At 39.3% G+C, this 23,719-nt stretch overlaps 1 protein-coding gene across 2 annotated transcripts in view; it reads left to right on the forward strand.

The window, feature by feature from the left end:
* LOC140733582 (exostosin-1-like) overlaps window positions 1-23,719 on the forward strand; it is a 453,577-nt gene that overhangs the window by 360,618 nt on the left and 69,240 nt on the right. For both annotated transcript variants that reach the window (XM_073057124.1, XM_073057122.1), the window contains 3 exons: window positions 9,353-9,471; window positions 12,928-13,023; window positions 23,602-23,691. In XM_073057124.1, the coding sequence (XP_072913225.1) occupies window positions 9,353-9,471; window positions 12,928-13,023; window positions 23,602-23,691 (305 nt within the window). The remainder of the gene's footprint in view (window positions 1-9,352; window positions 9,472-12,927; window positions 13,024-23,601; window positions 23,692-23,719) is intronic.

The raw sequence follows: 23,719 nt of genomic DNA on the forward strand, positions 1-23,719 counted from the left end.
AGTGAAGCCAGAAGGAGGAACAGCACGAAGACAGGTCTTTCGGAACACCACGTACTATCAACCATGCACTCATGCGAAGCTTTTGTTAATCCCATTTTTTTTATTCTCCCCACAATCTCATCAACTGATTCTTGTTTCGAACACTCACCCATACATACAGTAGAGGTGAATTAACCTGCATATCTTTGTGATGTGCAGAGGAAGCCCCTGTGGTCACAGGGAGAGCATGAGAACTGTACCCAGACAGAACTCACAGTGAGAACTGAATCCACAATTCTGCCACTGTAAGATCCCCTAAATGCACCCGCATTCCTGCCCATCTATTTAGTTTATGACATTGCGAAAAATGGGAAGGAAAAATGTGTTGTTGATGAAAAAAAATTATCCTTACATGTGACACACATAAAATGCTGGTGGAACACAGCAGGCCAGGCAGCATCTATAGGAAGAAGCACTGTCGACGTTTCAAGCCAAGACCCTTCATCAGGACTAACTGAAAGAAAAGATAGTAAGAGATTTGAAAGTAGGAGGGGGAGGAGAAAATGCAAAATGATAGAAGGCCGGAGGGGGTGGGGTGAAGCTAAGAGCCGGAAAGGTGATTGGCAAAAGGGATACAGAGCTGGAGAAGAGAAAGGATCATGGGACGGGAAGCCTAGGGAGATGAAGAGCAGGCAAGGAGTGATTGCGAGAGGGACAGAGAGAAAAAAAAGAGAGAGTAAAGAAGAAAATAAAAGGGGAAAAATATAAATAAATAAATAGATAAATAAGGGATGGGGAAAGAAGGGGAGGAGGGGCATTAATGGAAGTTAGAGGAATCAGTGTTCATGCCATCAGGTTGGAGGCTACCCAGACAGAATATAAGGTGTTGTTCCTCCAACCTGAGTGTGGCTTCATCTTGACAGCAGAGGAGGCCATGGATAGACATATCAGAATGGGAATGGGACGTGGAATTAAAATGCGTGGCCACTGGGAGATCCAGCTTTCTCTGGCGGACAGAGTGTAGGTGTTCAGCGAAATGGTCTCCCAGTCTGCGTCGGGTCTCACCAATATATAGAAGGCCGCACCAGGAACACCGGATGCAGTATACCACACCAGCCAACTCACAGGTGAAGTGTCGCCTCACCTGGAAGGACTATCTGGGACCCTGAATGGTGGTGAGGAAGGAAGTGTAAGGGCAGGTGTAGCACTTGTTCCGCTTACAAGGATAAGTGCCAGGAGGGAGATCGGTGGGAAGGGATGGGAGGGATGAATGGACAAGGGAGTCACGTAGGGAGAGATACCTGTGGAAAGCAGAAAGGGGGGTGGAGGGAAAGATGTGCCTTACATGTGCCCCAGATGGAATGGTGTTGAGTCAAGAGATTTTCATTAGTGGGCTCTATGTTCTTAGAATAGAATTACTAGATCCTTACCACAACAAAACCTGGTACATCCAATGAACACATGCATCAGCACTGGACCGAGCGTGCACAGCATGCATGGTGTTTCAGGAAAGGAATAATCATCATGCCCATTAGTTTTTGGATCTTATTCACGCATCTTCTCTGATGGAAATGGTGAAACATATTGATTGCGTGTTAAAGTACCATATGTTTTAACATCAGGTTTTGATTGTTATTCTTTCCTTGCCATTTATTTTTGTTGATCTTTGCAGCTATAATTGACTTAGCACACACTTGTGCTCCTGAAGACAAATGTTTTGCTGAGCTGTTTGGAATTATTTTTATCAAACTATCCAAACTATCCACAGTGATTGACAGTGAGGTTACTCAAGATGAGTATTGAGACATGTAAATTTAGCTTATCTGTTTGCTGAAGGAGCAACGTTTAGTTTGAGAATTCCAGTTTCAAATATATTTTTTCCATCCTGCTGCTAAGGTTGTCGAGCTGATCTTACCTCACAAAAGCTGGTCAGTTGTAAGTGATTGGGAATGAAGTGTAAAATGAGAATCAAACAAAGCCGAACCAATCCACCTAGTTTGTGCAGAGGTGGGGCAAGAATCAGGCAGCCAATCTGTCACAAGGCAGCAGACTGATAAGTTAATACATTATCAAGGCTAGAATATCTTGATATAACCTGCTTCTGATGTTGAATATGGGCACCTAATTTTCCAGGTCTCAGAATGCTCAGCAGCTGACACAAAATGAGCACAGCTCTGCTTATCACTAGAGCAGGAGGGCTCAACTCCACAGCTACTCGGGCAACTCTCCATCAGACCCCAAATGTTCCTCTTCAGAAACTGGACAGCCATACTGAATCAGGAGATTAATTCACCTGGAATCCAGGCTCATTCCCCTCTCCCTAGGTTACTGGATCAGGCTTACGCAGCCCCGCAGACTGCTTCAGAGTTCTCTTCACTTGACTGCAAACTAAGCCTGTCTATCAAACCAGCTGCTTTGGATGAGGTTAAAACTCCAGCTTGAAGGAAATGATGAAATGTCTTATTTTACTCACAGCCTAATATCCCAGTTAATATCTGAGCCTATACGGATACGAAGTTTAAGCTATGTATCTATTCAAAGATTCTCCAGTTCAGTTAAAAAGAGAATATGTACAGGGGCTTTCTGGGTTATGAATGACTTAACATACCAAAATCCAACTTTGCATAAATTCTCCAAGACATTTTAAAGCACGTTTTAAACTTGTAGTAATAATAATAAAATATTTCATAGTCTCCTTTAATGAATATTGCATAGATTCCATTAGTTTAATTATGGATAGAGATTATTGAATGAGATCTACTATGTGGTTTACTATACCCAATATGGTTTACTATAGTAATGGATACTTATTACTTACAGAAAAATTGGCTTATGGGCAGTTCCCAGGAATGGAATCCTTACATAACCTGGGAACTGTCTGCACAGTGTAATCAGAATATAGAAAAAGCTAACTACATAGTTGCCCAACATTTAAAATAATTGTTAAGTAAACCATACTGGCTTCCTAGACAAACAGGAGAAAATAAGATGTTTGATTGACAGACAGACAGACATACTTTATTGATCCCGAGGGAAATTGGGTTTCATTACAGTTGCACCAACCAAGAATAGTGTAGAAATATAGCAATATAAAACCATAAATAATTAAATAATAATAAGTTAATTATGCCAAGTGGAAATAAGTCCAGGACCAGCCTATTGGCTCAGGGTGTCTGACACTTCGAGGGAGGAGTTGTAAAGTTTGATGGCCACAGGCAGGAATGACTTCCTATGACGCTCAGTGTTGCATCTCGGAGGAATGAGTCTCTGGCTGAATGTACTCCTGTGCCTAACCAGTACATTATGGAGTGGATGGGAGACATTGTCCAAGATGGACAATGGAGTCATGATCACAATGGGCCCCTTACAATATCTGTTCATTGCTAAATTTGGGATTGTATTCATCCCCAATCAATTTATGTATATATGCTTTACATCATTTTTTTGTGAGGAAACCAATAGGAAAGTTCAATTATATGGAGTAGCTCATGTCCATATTCATCTACTCCTGGAACTTAATTTGTTTCCATACTTCAGATAACTAGAAAGTGCAGTGACTGTCAGTTATGGGTTGAAACTAGGGTATGGGACTATCTGGTCTGTGGCTGCAAACTTGGGTGGAGAAGGCACAGTAATCTTTTAAAGCTTACCAAGTACAAACTGAAAAAAAATAGATTTTAGTTAAATAGTGTTCCTTTCCTAAATTTCAACTGCTGATGGGAAAGTTCAAAGCTATGTAGGAATGCTGATGTTAACATATGCATGCTTTTCTTTTGTAGTACTTTGAGAATGTTATCTGTTTACTTCTTATGCAATATGTCTCTTCATTGAAACTGAACCAAAATAGACAGAGAATGATATGAGACAGCACAGGTGCAGAATTGTCTCACAATGAACAATCATGCCTTCATCTTCAGTTTAAGTGTGTAGTTGGATCAATCATTGCCAAATTAGAAAGAGATGCAATGCACAGATACCTGCTAGCCAATTTTACCCTTTTCCTGCCTCAGTTCGCTGCCTCGTTCTTCAGGGCCTTTCCTATAGCCTACTATCTGAGAAACTACATTCGCTGTTTTTATAAGGGATTCATTTTGTAGTTCAACACACATCAACTCCATGCGACTACTTTATATATCTCTGAGTTGGGGACCAGATTTGCACTGCATCCACGAGTGTTAAAACCAGTGTGAAGAAACTTCTGAATGAAGAGTCTTTGGCCTCCTGTGTGCTAATTGTGTACTGCCGTTTTGCTGTTAACACACACAAGCCACATTGTTTGGCTACAGAAAGTGCTAAGAATAAAGCAGAGTAGATTCAAACATGAAACCCCAATGCAAATAGTGCCGAGACACAAAAGAAAAGCTGTAATAGCTACTGTTCCATGAAATTGTCTTTTTTTTTCATTTGAAACCTATTATGTGTATCTGTGTACTTCCTTCATGTGACATTTTGACAGCTTTATAAATGATGATCCAGTATTTTTATTAATATCTTTCACTGGAAGATTTTTGTAAGCTTTGACTTCAATTTTCTTTTCACGTTTTCTGAAGATGTTGACATAACCTGTTGTGCAGTTCTATGTGTGTAGGCAGCCCTTCCATGTCTTGTGTTCATTCTTTGATTATAGATACAAACAGTGAACAACAGGAGTGTTCATTTGTTTGGAGCTTCGCAGCTGGTCATGGTTGAGCTGTCATACCGTGTTTAAATTAAATGTATCTCAGTGAACAGTGAGATCTTTGTGAAATCATTGAATGGTAGTTTGTGCAGGGAACTAGGGTGATTTTTTTGCAAAGCAATTGTCACCTTTTCTTGAGTGACGCTCTTGCCCGTGAATGCGAGCGTAGTAAAAGTGCAGGTCAACACTGGCTGGAACATGCACTTCATTCAGTAGAACTCATGTCAGCACAGCTGCCTTGCTGCGTGCATCTCTAAGATGCATAGTTTTTCTGACAATAGTTAATCAATTGGATCCCAGCTATTTCACATACCCCCTTCCCAATGGTGCTGCTGCTTGCTTGAACTCTTAATTCTACCTCTGTCAGACATTCTGTTATGCACTTTAGCATTTCTTTTACACAACTTCAGATTGCACTGCTCTCTTTGCATCACTCAGTTGTTTAACACTCATCACTTATTTATTGTTCATTTATTACCATGTATACTGTTTAGCCTTTGAGCTTCACGCGAGTAAGGAATTTCATTTCATCCTGATGGATATGGCAATAACTAATCTGAACCTAAGTCAGGTATTTCAGTCCCTTTGTGGAACATGGCACCTTCTCTATGTTAGTCCCATTTGGGTTCATTTGTTCTCTCTCTCTCTCTCTCTCTCTCTCTCTCTCTCTCTCTCTCTCTCTCTCTCTCTCTCTCTCTCTCTCTCTCTCTCTCCCCTCTCTCCCTCTCTCCCTCTCTCCCTCTCTCCCTCTCTCCCTCTCTCCCTCTCCCTCTCTCCCCCTCCCCCTCCCTCTCTCCCCCTCCCTCCCCCTCTCTCCCCCTCCCTCCCCCTCTCTCCCCCTCCCTCTCCCTCCCTCCCTCTCCCTCCCTCTCTCCCTCTCTCCCCCTCTCTCCCCCTCTCCCTCCCTCTCCCCCTCTCCCTCTCTCTCCCTCTCTCTCTCTCCCTCTCCACCCCCTCCCTCTCCCTCTCCCTCCTCCCTCTCCCTCTCCCTCCTCCCTCTCCCTCTCCCCCCTCTCTCTCTCTCCCCCCCTCTCCCCCTCCCCCCTCTCTCTCTCCCCCTCTCCCCTCTCTCTCTCTCCCCCTCTCCCCCTCTCTCCCCCTCTCTCTCTCTCCCCCTCTCTCTCTCTCCCCCTCTCCCCCTCTCCCCCCTCTCTCCCTCTCCCTCTCTCCCCCTCTCCCCCTCTCTCTCCCTCCTCTCTCCTTCTCCCCCCTCTCTCTCTCCCCCTCTCTCTCTCTTCTGTCTTGCTGCTCTCTTCTCCCCAGACCATATTGATGATTATTTCAGTGTTGCTGCCAGCTTTCAGTCTAAATTTCCACCCTGCCCTTACCTTCAGTTGATTCATCCCTGACCCTCCCCAGCCTTCTTTAATTTCTCTCACTTTTATGGACAAGTTACTGAACAGCATTCATTTAATTTCATTTCATTTTTCAGTCTTTTTATTGATTTTCCAATAAAGAATAAACAAATCAGAGGAGAAGTTTAGCAAACAGATAATACAAAAGGCATATAAACAGCAGTAAAGAAGAAAGTATATATTGTCAAAATCAGATAGGTAAAATGTTACACTGTTATATATACAATATAATCGAAAAATCTACAACTCCTCATAACAATCATTAAATTTTATTTAATAAAGGGGAAAAAACCCACTAATTAAACTAAAACAAAAAAAAGGAAAAGAAAAGAAAGATTGGGCAGTCCATTTGATGATAAAATTAGAAAAAAGAGAAAGAGAAAAAAAAAATCCTTCCAGTCATTTCCGAACCTTCACAGATAAGGATTTTCCTTAAAGAGAGTAAAGAAAAATAAATAAAGGGTCGCCAGACTTGTTCAAAATTAAAAGGTGTATCAAATGTCCGGCTTCTAATTTTCTCCAAGCTCAGACATGACATAATGGAGGAGAGCCAATAAAAAACAGTGGGTGGGTTAGAGTCTTTCCAGTGTAGCAAAATGGCTCTCCTTGCCAGTAAAGTTGAAAAGGCTATCACTTGTTGAGAGGAAGCAGACACTAGATAAATTTATTATCTAGTCAATAATTCATCTATCTGTGCACGCCATACCTTAATTCAGTTTAAGATAGTACACAGGGCCTATATATCCAAAGATAAATTGGTGCATAAATTTCCTAATATAAGCCCTATTTGTGACAGATGTAACGCAGAAGTGGCTACTCTAACTCATATGTTTTGATCATGTGTAAGCTTAAATAATTTTTGGAGGGATGTGTTTGGAATATTATCTAAAGTTTTAGATGTGGATGTTCAACCCAATTTACTTACAGCAATTTTTGGGATTATTCCAGAGGAAACAGCATTCAATAAAGTCTGCCAACTTTCCCCGGCTACTTCAGCTGCATTTTCTTCCCACCTTACTTTTTGCCAGGACTCCATTTCATTCTCCCTGTTTTTCCTATGATCTGATAATGCCACCTTTCATTTCATTGCCTCTAATGTGTCACACAAAATTTCTTCAATTTCCACAAAGTTATGTTTTAACCAGACATATTATCTATTTTACCTCTGTTTTCAGATTTCTGAAATGGCGATTTTCTCTCCAATGCATTAGTTCTCACGTTCAACTCCATTCATATTCACTGCCCTCTGCGTGGGATCTTTCTGCGCAAACATTGAAAAGGCAAAGCCTGCCCTTTTACACCTTTCCTCCCACCTTACCAGCAACCAAGGGTTTTTTTTCTCTCTGTGAAGCAGCAACTTGCTTGTGTTTTTTTTTCCAATTTAGTACTCTAAACACAAAGTTCTCAACATGATCTCTTCTGCACTGGGTTATAATACTGGTTGGCAACTGCCCTGTAGAACACTTCCTTCAGCCTGCAAATATGTGTATTGTGCAGCATCTAGTTATGTGTCATCTAAATTATCCATCTCATTTCCACTCTAACTCAACTTCTTAAATTGTCACAGTGAAGCTAAATGTAAATCTGAGAGATGTTGCTTCCTCTTCTGACCAGAAAGATATAGTGTTCAGAGTTCCACGGTTTCAGCAAATCAACATTCACATTCACTTCAGATTTTCGGTGTTCACGTTAGCTTTGGCTCATAATTTTGGACCATTATTCTCTGCTTATGCTGGGCTGGATTTGTCCATTACATGTGTTATCATCTCTTTCTTCATTTAATCTCTCTGGCCTTCCATCACTCAACGGATCATTTACAGTAGATCCCCTCACCAATACACCCTTTCCCTGCACCTTAAAACTTCATTAATCTTTTAACTTTGCCAAGTTATGATGAAGAGTCGTCAACCTAAACTGCGAACTCCATATTGTTCTCCACTGACCGCTGCCTGACCTGCCACATCTCTCCAGCATTTTCCATTTATATTTTGGATTTCCAGAATTCACAATTGAGTATTGTGTGTATCTTTTCAAGGTTAAAAGCTAGAATGTTTACTGAAATAATCACCGGTAGTTACAGTGCTGACCATTAAAACCAGTTTGTCCAATTATAAGGTAACAAGTACACAAGGTTCTTATCAACCCAAGTTTGATCTAGTGACTAATTATTCCACTTATTGTAAACATTTGGCATACTTGTTCAAGCAATTGGAGACTCACTAGTCAATGTGACTTGGTGCCCAGAGAACAATGTATTCCTATCTACTTTCCAGAAAACATGGGTCGAGACATTTTTCAGCACTGTGTAAGACCAGGTTAATCTGTTGTTACACAGCACACCGCATATAGTTTTAGCTGTGGGCATGCTGCTCAATAATTCAGTGCTCTGCCTCAGCCATCCTGTCATCCACTGAGCCAATGTGGAACATTCCAAATGACGTGGTTGGACCAGTGCTTCACCGGGGGCGAGAGGCCAGACATTTGTGGTTCTGGTGGTTGGAGTGGGGGTGGTCACTTTCAAGGTTCAAGACTTGGGGTTGGAGGATCAGGAGCTTTGGGCAATGGTTTTGGTGGATCAGGAACTTGGGGTAACACATTGGTAAATCGGGGCCTCCAAGCAAAGGGTGAGTGAGGTGGAGATTGACCATTGATGGATGGAGCTGCAAGGGTGTGATTACACATGAAATAGATTGGTTGTTGTCCCCATCGTCCCCCTACTCTGGGCCTGGTCTTTGAATCAGTGAGCACGACGTGCAAAGAGGTTTCAAACTTCAGCAGCTCTGAGGCCTGTCCAGGTGCCCTGCAGTCTGTAGGCAATACTGAGTCACACTGGGTATGACAGAAAAGTAATTGTGCCACTGAAATTGGAAGAAAAGACATTGATCCGGGGTGAGAGTTCAAGTTCTAAACGAGCAGCTGGTGAATTTAAATTCAGGTAATTAAATAAATCATTAACTGAAAAGTAATGGAAGTTCAAGAATATCGTAAAAACACATCTGGTGACAGAAATGTCCTTCATGAAAGGAGAAAGCTGTACCAACATGGTGTGGCCTATCTGTGACTCTAAACCTAGCAATAGGAGTGACTCAGTTTGCTTACACGGATAGGGGCAAAAAAGGTCAACTTTGCTGGTGACATCTCCGTCTCATGACTAAATGAAGTCCTAATCCTTCAGAGAGGTATTTCATCTTTATCATTTGCAAAATAAGCAAGCAATTCTGCTTTCACAAGTTTTATTCTATGATTAAATTTGCATACTCTGTTATCCATTGAGTTTACTGTAAAGCCGCTAGTTATTTCTCTGCTCAATGATGTGATCCGTGATGCTTCTATTTAACAGGCATCAGTCCAGCTAAGGAGTTCACAGCTGTCATTCAGGCAGTTTCACCTCTTCTGACACAGTCACAGCCTATATTTAAACTGATATTAGCTGTATCAAGATCAAAATACTGCAAGCAGGTATGTAATGAGATAATAAGAATATTATGAATCTTAATTCTTTGCAAAGTCTTGATGGCAATGCTGCAGCAATAAAGATGTTTTTTTTAATTACCTTCATAAAATGCATTCATTAATCATCCTCGGATATAGATTCTAATCTTATTGTTTTCTGAATTAAAGCATTGTTTACAGATCGTTATTATAGAAAATAAATATTTATGCACTTCATGGAGGTATTGTCTACTGACCCTCTGTGGGAGGAAGTTAGAAACAGGAAGGGGTCAATAACTCTACTGGATGTTTTTTATAGACCACTCAATAGTAACAGGGACATCGAGGAGCAGATAGGGAGACAGATTCTGGAAAGGTGCAATAATAACCGAGTTGTCGTGATGGCAGATTTTAATTTCCCAAATATCAATTGGCATCTCCATAGAGCAAGGGGTTTAGATGGGGTGGAGTTTGTTAGGTCTGTTCAGGAAGGTTTTCTGACACAGTATGTAGATAAGCCTACAAGAGGAGAGGCTGTACTTGATCTGGTATTGGGAAATGAACCTGGTCAGGTGTCAGGTCTTTCAGTGGGAGAACATTTTGGAAATAGTGATCACAATTCTATCTCCTTTACCATAGCATTGGAGAGGGATAGGAGCAGACAAGTTAGGGAAACGTTTAATTGGAGTAAGAGAAATATGAAGCCATCAGGCATGAACTTGGAAGCATACATTGGGAACAGATATTCTCAGGGAAACATACGGCAGAAATGAGGCGAATGTTCAGGGGATATTTGCTTGACATTCTTTATAGGTACGTTCCAATGAGACAGGCAAAGGATGGCAGGGTACTTGAACCGTGGTGTACAAAGGCTGTTGAAAATCTAGTCAAGAAGAAAAGGAAAACTTACAAAAGGTTCAAAAAACTAGGTAATGATAGAGATCTAGAAAATTATAAGGCTAACAGGAAGGAGCTTAAGAATGAAATTAGGAGAGCCAGAAGGGGCCATGAGAAGGCCTTGGCGAGCAGGATTAAGGAAAACCCCAAGGCATTCTACAAGTATGTGAAGAGCAAGAAGATAGGACCTGTATTGTGCTGTGGGGTTTCTATGTTTCTATAAGACGTGAGAGAATAGGTCCAATAAAATGTGACAGTGGAAGTGTGTGTATCGAACTGGAGGAGGTAGCGAAGGTACTTAATGAATACTTTGCTTCAGTATTCACTACAGAAAAGGACCTTGGTGATTGTAGGGATGACTTATAGCATACTGAAAAGCTTGAGCATATAGACATTAAGAAAGAGGATGTGCTGGAGCTTTTGGAAAGCATCAAGTTGGATAAGTCAGCGGGACCGGACAAGATACACCCCAGGCTTCTGTGGGAGGTGAGAGAGGAAATTGCTGAGCCTCTGGCAATGATCTTTGCATCATCAATGGGGACAGGAGAGGTTCCAGAGGTTTGGAGGGTTGCAGATGTTGTTCCCTTATTCAAGAAAGGGAGTAGAGATAGCCCAGGAAATTATAGACTAGTGATTCTTACTTCAGTGGTTGGTAAGTTGATGGAGAAGATCCTGAGAGGCAACATTTATGAAGATTTGGAGAGACATAATATGTTTAGGAATAGTCAGCATGGCATTGTCAAAGGCAGGTCATGCCTTATGAGCCTGATTGAATTTTTTGAGGATGTGACTAAACACATTGATGAAGGTAGAGCAGTAGATGTAGTGCTTATGGATTTCAGCAAGGCATTTGATAAGGTACCCCATGCAAGGCTTATTGAGAAAGTAAGGAGGCACGGGATCAAAAGGGACCTTGCTTTGTGGATCCAGAATTGGTTTGTTCATGGAAGGCAAAGAGTGGTTGTAGATGGGTCGTATTCTGCATGGAGGTCGGTGACCAGTGGTGTGCCTCAGGCATCGGGGGTTCTGGGACCCCTTCTCTTCAGGATCTTTATAAATGACCTGGATGAGTAAGTGGAGGGATGGGTTAGTAAGTTTGCTGATGACACAAAGGTTGGAGGTGTTGTGGATCATGTGGAGAACTGTCAAAGGTTACAGTGGGACATTGATAGGATGCAAAACTAGGCTGAGAAGTGGCAGATGGAGTTCAACCCAGATAGTGTGAGGTGGTTCATTTTGGTAGGTCAAATATGATGGCAGAATATAGTATTAATGGTAAGAATCTTGGCAGAGGATCAGAGGAATCTTGGGGTCCGAGTCCATAGGGCACTCAAAGCTGCTGCGCAGGTTGACTCTGTGGTTAAGAAGGCATACGGTGTATTGGCCTTCATCAACCATGGGATTAAGTTCAAGAGCCGAGAGGTAATGTTACAGCTATGTAGGACCCTGGTCAGACCCCACTTGGAGTACTGTGCTCAGTTCTGGTCGCCTCACTACAGGAAGGATGTAGAAACCATAGAAAGGGTGCAGAGGAGATTTACAAGGATGTTGCCTGGATTGGGGAGCTTGCCTTATGAGAACAGATTAAGTGAACTCAGCCTTTTATTCTTGGAGCAACAGAGTATGAGAGGTGACCTGATAGAGGTGTATAAGATGATGAGAGGCATTGATCGATGGAGGTTTTTTCCCAGGGCTGAAATGGCTAACTCGAGAGGGCACAGTTTTAAGGTGCTTGGAAGTAGGTACAGAGGAGATTTCAGGGGTAAGTTTTTTATGCAGAGTGGTGAGTGTGTGGAATGGGCTACCAGCAACAATGGTGGAGGTGGATACAATAGAGTTTTTTAAGAGACTCTTGGATAGGTACATGGAGCTTAGAAAAATAGAGGGCTATGGGTAACCCTAGGTAATTTCTAAAGTATGTACATGTTTGGCACAGCATTGTGGGCTGAAGGGCCTGTATTGTGCTGTAGGTTTTCTACCTTTCTATAATTATCTTCCTGGACTGGAAAGTTCTTATGTTCCTATCAGATCTCTAGGTTTCTTAACTGGACCAGTATTAAAATTGATAGAGTTGATCTTAAAAGGCTCCTTGTCAAATTGAGCTCAGTGCAGCTCCTTCAATGATTAAACAGTGTTTGTGGTTTAAAGAAATCTTAACGTTTGTGGAATTCTTGTGCTTTTCTAAATTTTTTTAAAATTATTAAAATGATATAAAGAAACACACACAAAATGCTGGAGGAATTCAGTGGGCCAGGCAGCATCTGTGGAAATGAATAAGTAGTTGACATTTTGGGCTGAGACCTTTCTTCAGCACTCAAAGATATAAATTTTTTTAAGACTTTTTTAACTTCCTGGTATCTAGAAAGTTTTTGAAAGACTATGGTATTGAGCAGAATTGTTTAATTAAGTATTGATAATAAGTAAGCTAAATTATGCTTTTCTTTGAACAAAACATTAGAAGAACTTTTACAAGAAATTTCTTTTTAGAAAGAATATTTTGTTTCACTCTGATCTCTTCTGATCAAGCTCCTATGAATGAAGGTTCTTAAATTGATAAGCATATTGATACACATACTCCTTGTTAAGATTGTAGTGCTATGGAACTGTGATAGATCGTTACCTTCCAAGAACAAGTGGCCCTCCACCCCAGTGCCTATAACTGTAATTGAAGGAGAAAGCAAGGTGGGTCTACTTTTCGTATTCTGATAACATTCAATAAGATTATTTTCAATTGAAAACGGTACTTCTTGGTCACTGTTCTTCTATAACTGAGCAGGAAAACTAATTTGTTATATTTATAGAAGGTTGCAGAAAATATACTGATTTAAGGATCAGGTTTTTGACCAAATAGGCAGTTGTGATAGGAACTGAAAAAGGTTCCAGAATAAATATAATTTCCTCTATTGCACATCAACTTCTAGTTGATGGAACTGTTGTGGAAGAATTGACAAAAGAGGAAATCAACATCTTTAACTAATACTGGTTGAGTACCCCTTATCCAAAATGCTTGGGGCCCCAAGTGTTTTGGATTTTGGAATATAGAGTAAGATAGGTTGGGATCGCCATCACTTTCAACTCTGAATTTATATGCTACTGGTAACTAGTCTTTGTCTTACACATGTTCATCACACATATGTGATTATCAGTAAAAATTATTACCTACCATTAGTATAATGTGCGTAATGTAACAAAAGCAGCACAGCAACATCAGGAGAATACGTGAATCAGCTGTTGAACAACAAATAAATGCCTGCGAGATGGCTTTTTACAACATCTTGTCCTTGAGCCTACGAGGGGATCAGCTATACTGAAGTGAATGCGAGGTAATGAACTAGAGGTGATTAAGGAGCTTAAGACCTCCTTTTGGAGGCAGCGATTACAATATTATTGAGTTCAACTTGAAATTTGATAGGAAGAAAGTAAAGTATGACTTTACTTTAAAGTAGCAGTATTTCAGTACAGTAAAGGAAATTACAGTAGTATGAGAGAGAGAGTTGACCAAAGTAAATTGGAAGGAGATGCTGGCAGGGATGACAGCAGAGCAGCAATGCCTTGAGTTTCTGGGAAAAGTTAAGAAGGTACAGGATAGATTTATTCCAAAAACAAATATTCAAATGGCAAAATAGTACAGCTATGGCTGACAAGGTCAACGCAAATGTAAAAGCTAAAAAGAGGGCATACAACAAAGCAAAAATTAGCAGGAACAGAAAGGATTGGGAAGCTTTGAAAAACCTAGAGAGCGCATCTAGAAGAATCATTAGGAGGGTAAAGATGAAATATGATGGCAAGCTCACAAACAATATCACAGTGGATAGTAAAAGCTTTTTCAAGTATGTAAAAAGTAAAAGAGACGAGAGAGATTATAGGACTGCTAGAAAATGAAGCTGGAGAAATATCAACAGGGGACAAGAAAATGACAGATGAACTTAATGAGTATTTTGCATCCATCTTCACTGTGGAAGACACTAGCAGTGTGCCAGGTGTTGAAAGGTGTGAGGAAAGAGAAGAGAGTGCAGTTACTATTACAAGGGAGAAGCTGCTCAAAAAGTTGAAAGACTTAAAGGTTTATAAGTCACCCGAACCAGATGAAGTGCACCCTACGGTTCTGAAGGAGGTAGCGGTAGAGATTGTGGTGTCATCAGAAATTATCTTTCAAAAATCATTGGACTCTGACATGGTTCTAGAGGACTGGAAAATTGCAAATGTCACTTACTCTTTAAGAAAGGATGGTGACAGTAGAAAGAAAATTATAGACCAGTTAGTCTGACCTCAGTGGTTGGGAAGATGTTGGAGTAAATTGTTAAGGATGAGGTTATAGAGTACTCGGTGACACAGGACAAGATAGGACAAAATCAACGTTTCCTTAAAGGATAACCTTGCCTGACGAGACTGTTGGAATTCTTTGAGAGGATTGCAAGTGGGATAGATAAAGAGGATACAGTAGATGTTGTATATTTGGACTTTCAGAGGGCCTTTGACAAGGTGCCATACTTGAGGCTGCTTTCCAAATTAAAGGCCCATGGTATTACAGGGAAGTTACTGGCATGGTTAGAGCATTGGCTGATTGGTAAGAGGCAGCGAATGGGAATAAAAGGATCCTTTTCTGGTTGGGTGCCATCTGTTGGCTTTGTCACCAAGTTTGGAGATGATATGAAGATTAGTGGAGGGGCAGGTAGTGTTGAGGAAACAGGAAGGCTGTAGAAGGACTTAGACAGTTAAGAGATGGGCAAGAAAGTGGCAAATGAAATACAATGTTGGAAAGTGCACGGTCATGCACTTTGGTAGTAGAAATGAATGTGCAGACTCTTTGCTAAATGGGCAGAAAATCCAAAAATCTGAGATGCAAAGTGACTTTGGAGTCCTTGTACATTACTTCTGCGGAGCACTAATTTTAAAATAAATAGTAGCAAAAACTTGGTAATTGATCATTATCCTCCATTGTTATACCTCATGTAACTCCAGTACTTGGGTACGTTTTTCTAAAAAAAAAAGTAAGTAGGCTATAAAAGATAAAGGTGAATGTTGAAGATGGATAAATATTGCTAGTATGCAGGTGTGGGAGAGAACAGGACAAGAAAATTAAATTGTCTTTTAAAATTTATAATATATTTTTTATTCCTCTTCCAACCTCATTGGTCTGAGAGGAGTTACTGGACAGAATGTGTACATGAGCTAATAACTAAAAATCAGATTTAATTCAATTGATATCAAATGTGAAGTGATTATAATAGGCACAGACATTAAGAGGAAAGGTGCATTACATTTCTCATGACACTTGAAAAGAATACTGTATTTAATATTGGGCATCATTCTACAAAAATAGAGAATTCAGAAGAGATTTTATTTTCATTTAGACCAGAAAGACAACCTACATTTTCCTTAAGATTGCTGAATGTGTTTATCCTTGGACTTCCCATTGCAAAGTATATATTTTCCCTGGAGTAAGCTTGCTAGTTAAAAGAATCCATATCTCATTCAGTGAGGCGAAGCACAAGAACAGATTCTTGCAGAACATTAGCTGATTAAAAGCTACAAAAAAAATTTGAAAAGCATTAATATTTTAACAAAGACAAATGCTACATGAATATTTAAATATATCACAGCAAACACAAATCACTAAAAAAGTGGAACCTACCTCTTTCTTTTGTTCCTCTCAGCCGTAAAATCACCATTCAGCTGAGTGAGCTTCAGATGTAATTTGCCACAGAATCGGCAAACAGTTTCCCGGCTTAATTGCTCCATGTCAGAAATAACAAGACTTGTAGGACCACTGGAAGTGCTTAGAAAATTACAGTTACCAAACTACCTGCTAAACTACATGCGAAACTAAATCAGAAAGTATCTTGCTTAAGCCTGTGACGTAACTTTACCAATCTTCATTGTTACCATGTTGAAAATCAAAGAAAGTAAGAAAAATGATTTAAAGGTAGCTTTGGAAACATACATTGATTAAATTAGTTTGATAGAAGGAAATTAATGTTAAACCAAAAAAAAAAGCAAGAACAGATGAGTGAGAATGAATGGATAGTGGAAATGTGTAGTTTGAAGTGTTTAAAGTTTGTCATCTTGCCTACAGCCCATGCATTGTTGTAGTAGCATCTACTTCAGGATGTAATATAACCATTATAGTATACTGATGAAATGGCCTTGTTAGGTTTGATCTTATACCAAGACTAAATTACAGTAGGTTGAGTAAATATTAATTTACCTATTTTGAAAAGAAGGTATGGAAGATCACTTGGTATTCAATCTAGCATTCTTTGTCACATCATCAAAAACAGATTAAACATAAATCTAATTGATGCTTTTAGATCTTGATGTGATTTGGGGTTATAATGCAGTGCAGTGTACATTCCAAGGTGCATGTGCCATTGAGATTTCAAATTAACTTGCTGTGAATAATATTTCTTAAAAATGTAGTAATGTACTTTACAACTCAAAAATATAGACCCTTAATACAAATTAAAATATACTATTAAATCTCTTGGCACCATCCCAGGAGTTACATTGAGATTTTGTTGCTGATGGTTTCCTGTGTTGATCCTTCCTGATGCATGCTAGCATCACTATTCAGCACCTTTAGTCTTGGGCCAGAAAACTTGTGACATTTTGGTTGGTCTGAAAGACACTTCTATTAGATTCTGCACAAAAGTTAACTTTTTTACTAGTCCACAGTCAAAGATCTGAGCAAAAGGCTTGAGTGCCCTTTCCTGCTGGGCAGTTCACCATCAGAAGGTACATTAATCTGAGGAAGATCAAGAAAATAACACTGCACCTCCAGGGAGTTCCAGCCCCAGAACCTGCACTGTCATTACTCATGGTTCTCTTGGAGCTGGTTACACAGGGCTAGGTTAAGGGCAGTTGTGCACTAGGAAGATGGAACACTTGTCTCTGAAATCTCTACTTATGTTGTTTAGAATTAGTATTCCAGGAAGAACGCAGTGCCAGAAGTGCAGCCTAGGTGGATACATAACTGTAATGGGTTCATTTCAATACATTATGACATGTGAATACTTACAAACCAGACTAAGCAAGAGATGCTTCTTTGTCCCAGCAGTCTCAGAAGAAATTTAGGGCAATGTGCTGTTAGAATCTGGCTGTGATTTGAGGTTTATAGAAGTCAGATTAATACTGACCAAGGAACTGATTGTAGTCTTCGGGAGAGGCAAACCAGAGGTCCATGAGCCAGTTATCATCGGAGAATCAGAGGTGGAGAGGGTTAGTAACTTTAAATTCCTGGGTGTCAGTATCTCAGAGGACCTGTTCTGGACCCAAAATAATATAATTATTATGCGAAGCAAGTACAACAGCACTTCTACGTCCTCAGGAGTCAGCGGATGTTCCCCATGTCAAGGAAAACCTTGGCAAGCTTCTATAGATGTCTGGTGGAAAATGTGCTGACTGGCTGCATTAAGGCCTGGTATAGGAACTCCAATGTCTTTGAGTGAAAATCCTTCGAAAGGTAGCAGATTAAGCCCAGTATTTTATGGGTAAAACCCTCCCAACCATTGAGCAAATCGATATGAAACATTGTCGCAGAAAAGCAGCATCAAAGCATCAAAGATCCTCACCACCCAGGCCATGCTCTTTTCTTGCTACTGCCATCAGGTAGAAGGTACAGGTGCCTTAGGCTTTGCACCACAAGGCTCAATAACAGTTACTACACCTGAAACATCAGGCACTTGAATAAAAGGGGATAGCTACACTCATTTAAGGGCTCTGCTAGTTCATGCTCATCATTTATTGCTATTTATTTATAAATGCATTTGCACAATTTTTTTTACAGTTAACAGTTCCTGATGTTTACAGTTTACAGTTACTGTTCGATGGATTTGTCAAGTATGCCCTCAGTAAAAAATTCTCAGGGTTGTATGTGGTGATATTTGTGCACTCTGATAATAAATTTTACTTTGAACTTTTAAGTTTGAAATCTAGTTCATGAAATTAACCTTGCACAAAATGAAATTGGCTAACGATATGGATATTCTCACTGACAAAGAGTTAGTGTGTGTATGTGTGAAACTCACAACCATGGGTCTGTGACCATTTGTTTACTACATTCATCTTTTCTTTAACAAAAGTTCTCCAGTCATTCTATTGACTGGATAGAATCTAGCCACTAGATACTTAACTGGCTTTGATGAATTTAGTTCACATTTTCATAATTTATAATAGTTATATCAGGAAAAGTAGTGCAAAATGTTTCAATTCACTAAAACAGTAAAATTTAATATGAACTCAACTGAGAAGCAAAATCAATAGTCAGCTTTATTTAAAGCTGCTTAATATCCTAAGCTGCTTGCTTCATACTAACCCCATGTACCTACGCTATGTAGACTCCATAGAAACACCTGGCTTGACTTCAGATATACAGAAAGGAATAGCATCAATGAAAATTAAAGAAAAGCCTAAAATATTGCTTGCTAAATCTATTAAGTCAAAAGTAGAACATGCCACAGCAACCTACTGGGCCCGCAAATAAATGGAAGCACAGCGGACAGGTGGAATCCAAGCACTTATCCCTGTAGCTCCTCACTAGTCACAGTTCACTTTCTCAAGAAAGTCCCAGCTATTCCTGCCTTCCATTTCCTGTATATCAGTTCATTTTCAATCTGTGCAAATTTAATACCCTAAATCCCATATGCTTTAATTTTGAACACAATCCTCTTATGAGGGACTTTGTCAAAGACAGGCCTTTTAAAAATCCAAATGCACCACACTGACTAAATCTCCTTTATCTGTTATTCCCATTATATCCACAAAAAAAAATCTCCACTAGGTTTGTCAAACATGATTTCCCTTTCAAATATGCATGCAGATTTTTTTCAAATCCTCTTGATATTTTCAAAGTCCCTGTAATTGCATATTGTAACACTTCCCTAAAATGACATCAAGCTAACTGGTCTGCCCTCCCTGGAAACTTTCTTTAAAAAATAATTGGGTTACACTTGCCACCATTCAATCCAGAGGAATCATTCCAAAAACTCAAAGATCAAAGTAAATTTGTTATCAAAGTACATATGTGTCACCATATTCAACCTTGAGATTAATTTTCTTGCTAGCATACTCAATAACTTCAATAAAGACCACACCAACAGGGTAGACAACCAGTGTGTAAAAGACAACAAACTGCAACCACAATGAGAAAGATAATAATAATAAAATAAATAAGCAATAAATATCTGGAAGATGAGATGAAGAGTCCATGAAGGTGAGTTCATTGGTTACATAGAAATTGGAAACACTGTGAAGTGACATCCCAGAAATCATTGGAAAGTATATAAAATGCACCTGAATTTTAAATATTTAGCTGACAGACATCAATGAACAAACATATGAGGGATATACTAAATGGAAGATCAACATCGATTCTCAATAGCAAGAAATAATATTGACATCATAGAAAATGCAGTTTTACATCAAAGGAATAAATTAGCCACCAAAGAATATGATCTTGGTTATTGTTCTCATTTTTAGAAATTTCTCAAAAATTACAATTTATTGAAGGAATATTTGAAACTCTCCATCTGACATGCATATGCCTGTAAGCTGCAAGTGTGATCAATTTGAGGCATGGGCCTTTGTAATTTGAATGCATCAAGATAGGCATTTTTAACATCTTTTAGAATATATATGTTCCAATTTACTGGAAAGTGTTCTTCCACTTAATTAAGGCACCAATACTCACTCCTGTTAGTGTCCAATTTTGTCAAAAAATGGTCATTTAATATTTATGTTCAACCTAGCACTGAACTTTTCACATCCAAAACATATGTATGACAGTACCTGTAAAGTTTATGGGTTCAGATAATACTTTGCCAGTTACTTTATGGCTATTTAGAGTGCGGATTTTAAAGTTTACAAATGCCAAATTTTGATACAAAGCTGAATAAATAAGAGATTTTTATAGTGTATAATTCCATGTGAATAAATAAGAGATTTTTATAGTGTATAATTCCATGTGAATAAATAAGAGATTTTTATAGTGTATAATTCCATGTGAATAAATAAGAGATTTTTATAGTGTATAATTCCATGTGAATAAATAAGAGATTTTTATAGTGTATAATTCCATGTGAATAAATAAGAGATTTTTATAGTGTATAATTCCATGTGAATAAATAAGAGATTTTTATAGTGTATAATTCCATGTGAATAAATAAGAGATTTTTATAGTGTATAATTCCATGTGAATAAATAAGAGATTTTTATAGTGTATAATTCCATGTGAATAAATAAGCTTCTGTAAAAGTCTGTGCAAAATACTTTTCTACCATGCCAAAGAATGCTCACAAATGAATGAGTGGTACAATTTTTGTGTTAGGTTGTTTTAAAATTAACACCCTATACAATTCCTTGAAGTAGTTGTACTAGTTGTGTAAATTATCTGTAGCTTAATTCATGGTGAATAATAAGACAAATTTATTTTTTAATGGTTCATTCTGATTATTAATTATGGAGAATGCATTGCTCAAAGTTGGTATCTCATGGTAAATTGATCATTTCCAATTTACAAATTGCTGATGTGCTGATTTGTTCCTAGAATTTTCTTTTGTGTTTCTGATGATATCAGAGCACTTTCTTTGTGCTGCTCCTAAAATGTGATTATCATTCATGCTGTGATGCTGTGCCCAGAAGTGGGATTGCATGCTGCCTCTTATCTGGAGTTGGTCAAATCTGCAATCAATTCATTAGGCTTATACTCACTGGAATTTAGAAGATTGAGGGGGGATTTTATTGAAACGTATAAAATGCTAAAGGGATTGGACAGGCTAGATGCAGGAAGATTGTTTCCGATGTTGGGGAAGTCCAGAACGAGTGGTCACAGTTTAAGGATAAAGGGGAAGCCTTTTAGGACCGAGATGAGGAAAAACTTCACACAGAGAGTGGTGAATCTGTGGAATTCTCTGCCACAGGAAAGAGTTGAGGCCGGTTCATTGGCTATATTTAAGAGGAAGTTAGATATGGCCCTTGTGGCTAAAGGGATCGAGGGTATGGAGAGAAAGCAGGTACAGGGTTTTGAGTTGGATGATCAGCCATGATCATACTGAATGACGGTGCAGGCTCGAAGGGCCAAATGGCCTACTCCTGCACCTATTTTCTATGTTTCTATGTCACTTAGAAAGTTTAACTGTCTCCTACCTGTTGTGAGCTCGTACCTGTGTAGGGACGCGCGTGATAATAATGCATGGCATAATGCGCGTTCTCCTGGGCACGAAGGAATGGAAAATGAAGATAGCGAAACCGACGATAATTCATAGGGTGCTGTTGAGACTTCATCTGAAGCTATGTAGACTTTTTAGACCATAAGATGTAGGAGTAGAATTAGGCCATTTCGCCCATCGAGTCTGCTCCGCCATTTCATCATGGCTGATCCAATTTTCCTCTCAGCCCCAATCTCTTTCTTTCTCCCTGTATTCCTTCATGCCCTGACCAATCAAGAATTTATTAACCTCTGATTTAAATATACATAAAGACTGGGCCTCCACAGCTGCCTGTGGTAAAGAATTCCACAGATTCACCACTCTCTGGCTCAACAAATTCCTCCTCATCTCCGTTCTAAAAGGACCCCCCTCTATTCTGAGGGTCTTTTCATTTGTATGTTTGTGGAAGAGTATGTATGTGTTGGAGCCAGTGGAAAGAAGATTCATTAGATTGATTCCTGCAGTGAAGGAGTATCATCAGAAAAATGGCTGAGCAGGATGAATCCTTTAGAGTATAGAAGAATGAGGTGTGATCTTATTGAAACATGCAGGATAAAGATTTGAGTGAGTTTGACAGGAAAAATGATGAGAGGATGCTTCTAATGGATACTTAAAATAATGGTGCAGTTTCAGAACCTTATCCATTTTAGATGGAAGTTTCTAAAGCTTCTTCTCTGAAATCGTTTTGCATCTTTGAAAACCTTCAAGCCAGAGATGCAAGTTGTTAAATATAAACACAGAAATTCTGCAGATGCTGTAAATCCAGAGCAATAGACACACAAAGTGCTGGAGGAACTCAGCAGTTCAGGCAGCATCTAGGGAAATGGACAAATAGTCGACATTTTGGGCCGAGACCCTTCTTCAGGACTGGAAAGGAAGGGGGAAGATGCCAGAATAAGGTGGTGGAAATTGTTGAGTATGTTCATGGCATAGATTGACAGATATTTAAACTACAAGGGAATCTGGGAATTTGGTATAGCAGTGTTGAAGCTAGGATTGGATCAGCCATTATCTTATTGAATTATAGAATAAGCTCTTGGAACAAATAACCCATTCCTATCCTTGCTTCTGTTGCTTAAGTTATTATGTGGTAATGTAGCATTTGAAGAATTGCACTCTGTTTAACATGTGTCCTTAATATATCATCTCCCTAGGCCTAGAATGCTCAATGCTTGTAGAGGCACTATGACCAATAATTGTGTTGAATAACAAGTTTGTATCATAGGTATACAGCTTGAAAATTCAGTTGTGCCCAAGGACCATGGTATCAGACATGAATGAGTTGACATTAGAGAGGGGTGTTCATTATTTCATATGCTGCACCGAAGCAGAGTGAAAAAAGCAAATCAATTAATTTTGAAGCTAGGTTTTGGGAAGTGTGGCCCTAGTTGTAGGAGATGTGTTGAGGATTGAAATCTGGGGTGACATATTTGGTTGTCAGCAATTGATGACCTTCAAAAATGATGACGAACCAAAAGGAAGTGGAAGCAGACAGATTTTTTGAAAAGCCACAATGAGAAAGATAGAGCATCACCTTGTTGTTGTAGTTCCTTGCTGTGCCTTGTGGTGCATCGGGTGGCAACCTTGCCGTTTCTTTAGCAATTTGGCTGTTTTTTACGAGGCTGAATTGTTAGTTTGACACTCAACCCAGCACGAATGGAAAACGTGCAAAGAGCCAGCCAGATCTGAACCTGAGATCACTCATGTTGAAGTCCAGTGGGTATGTTTCTACACCATCAGCCAGCAAAGTGCATCATCTTGTAATGCCCTTTCCAAATGTTATAGAAATAAATACCATATATTGCAAAATATGTTTAGTTTACTTGTAGTTTTTTTTTTGTCTTTACAATTATGCAATATTATATTGGGGGTAATATTTTAATTAGAGTTAAGTAGAAGAATAGCAGGAGAAGCCAAAGTTACTAGACTGATGTATAGTAAGGATGCTAAATCCAAATAAGATTTTAATAGAAGGAAATAAATCAGGGAAACATAAACTTTAGATAGTTTTGAATATTCAAATGACTGCAAATCTTAGAGTTTTCCTATCTTACAGAGCATGAGCAACCGCTTTTTCCCATACGAGGTCATCCAGACAGATGCTGTCCTCAGTTTAGATGAAGATACAGTGCTGTCAAACAATGAGGTAAGTCAGCAATCTAGGAAAATTCAAT

This window comes from Hemitrygon akajei, chromosome 9 (genome assembly GCF_048418815.1).
Source record: "Hemitrygon akajei chromosome 9, sHemAka1.3, whole genome shotgun sequence".
Taxonomy (NCBI): domain Eukaryota; kingdom Metazoa; phylum Chordata; class Chondrichthyes; order Myliobatiformes; family Dasyatidae; genus Hemitrygon; species Hemitrygon akajei.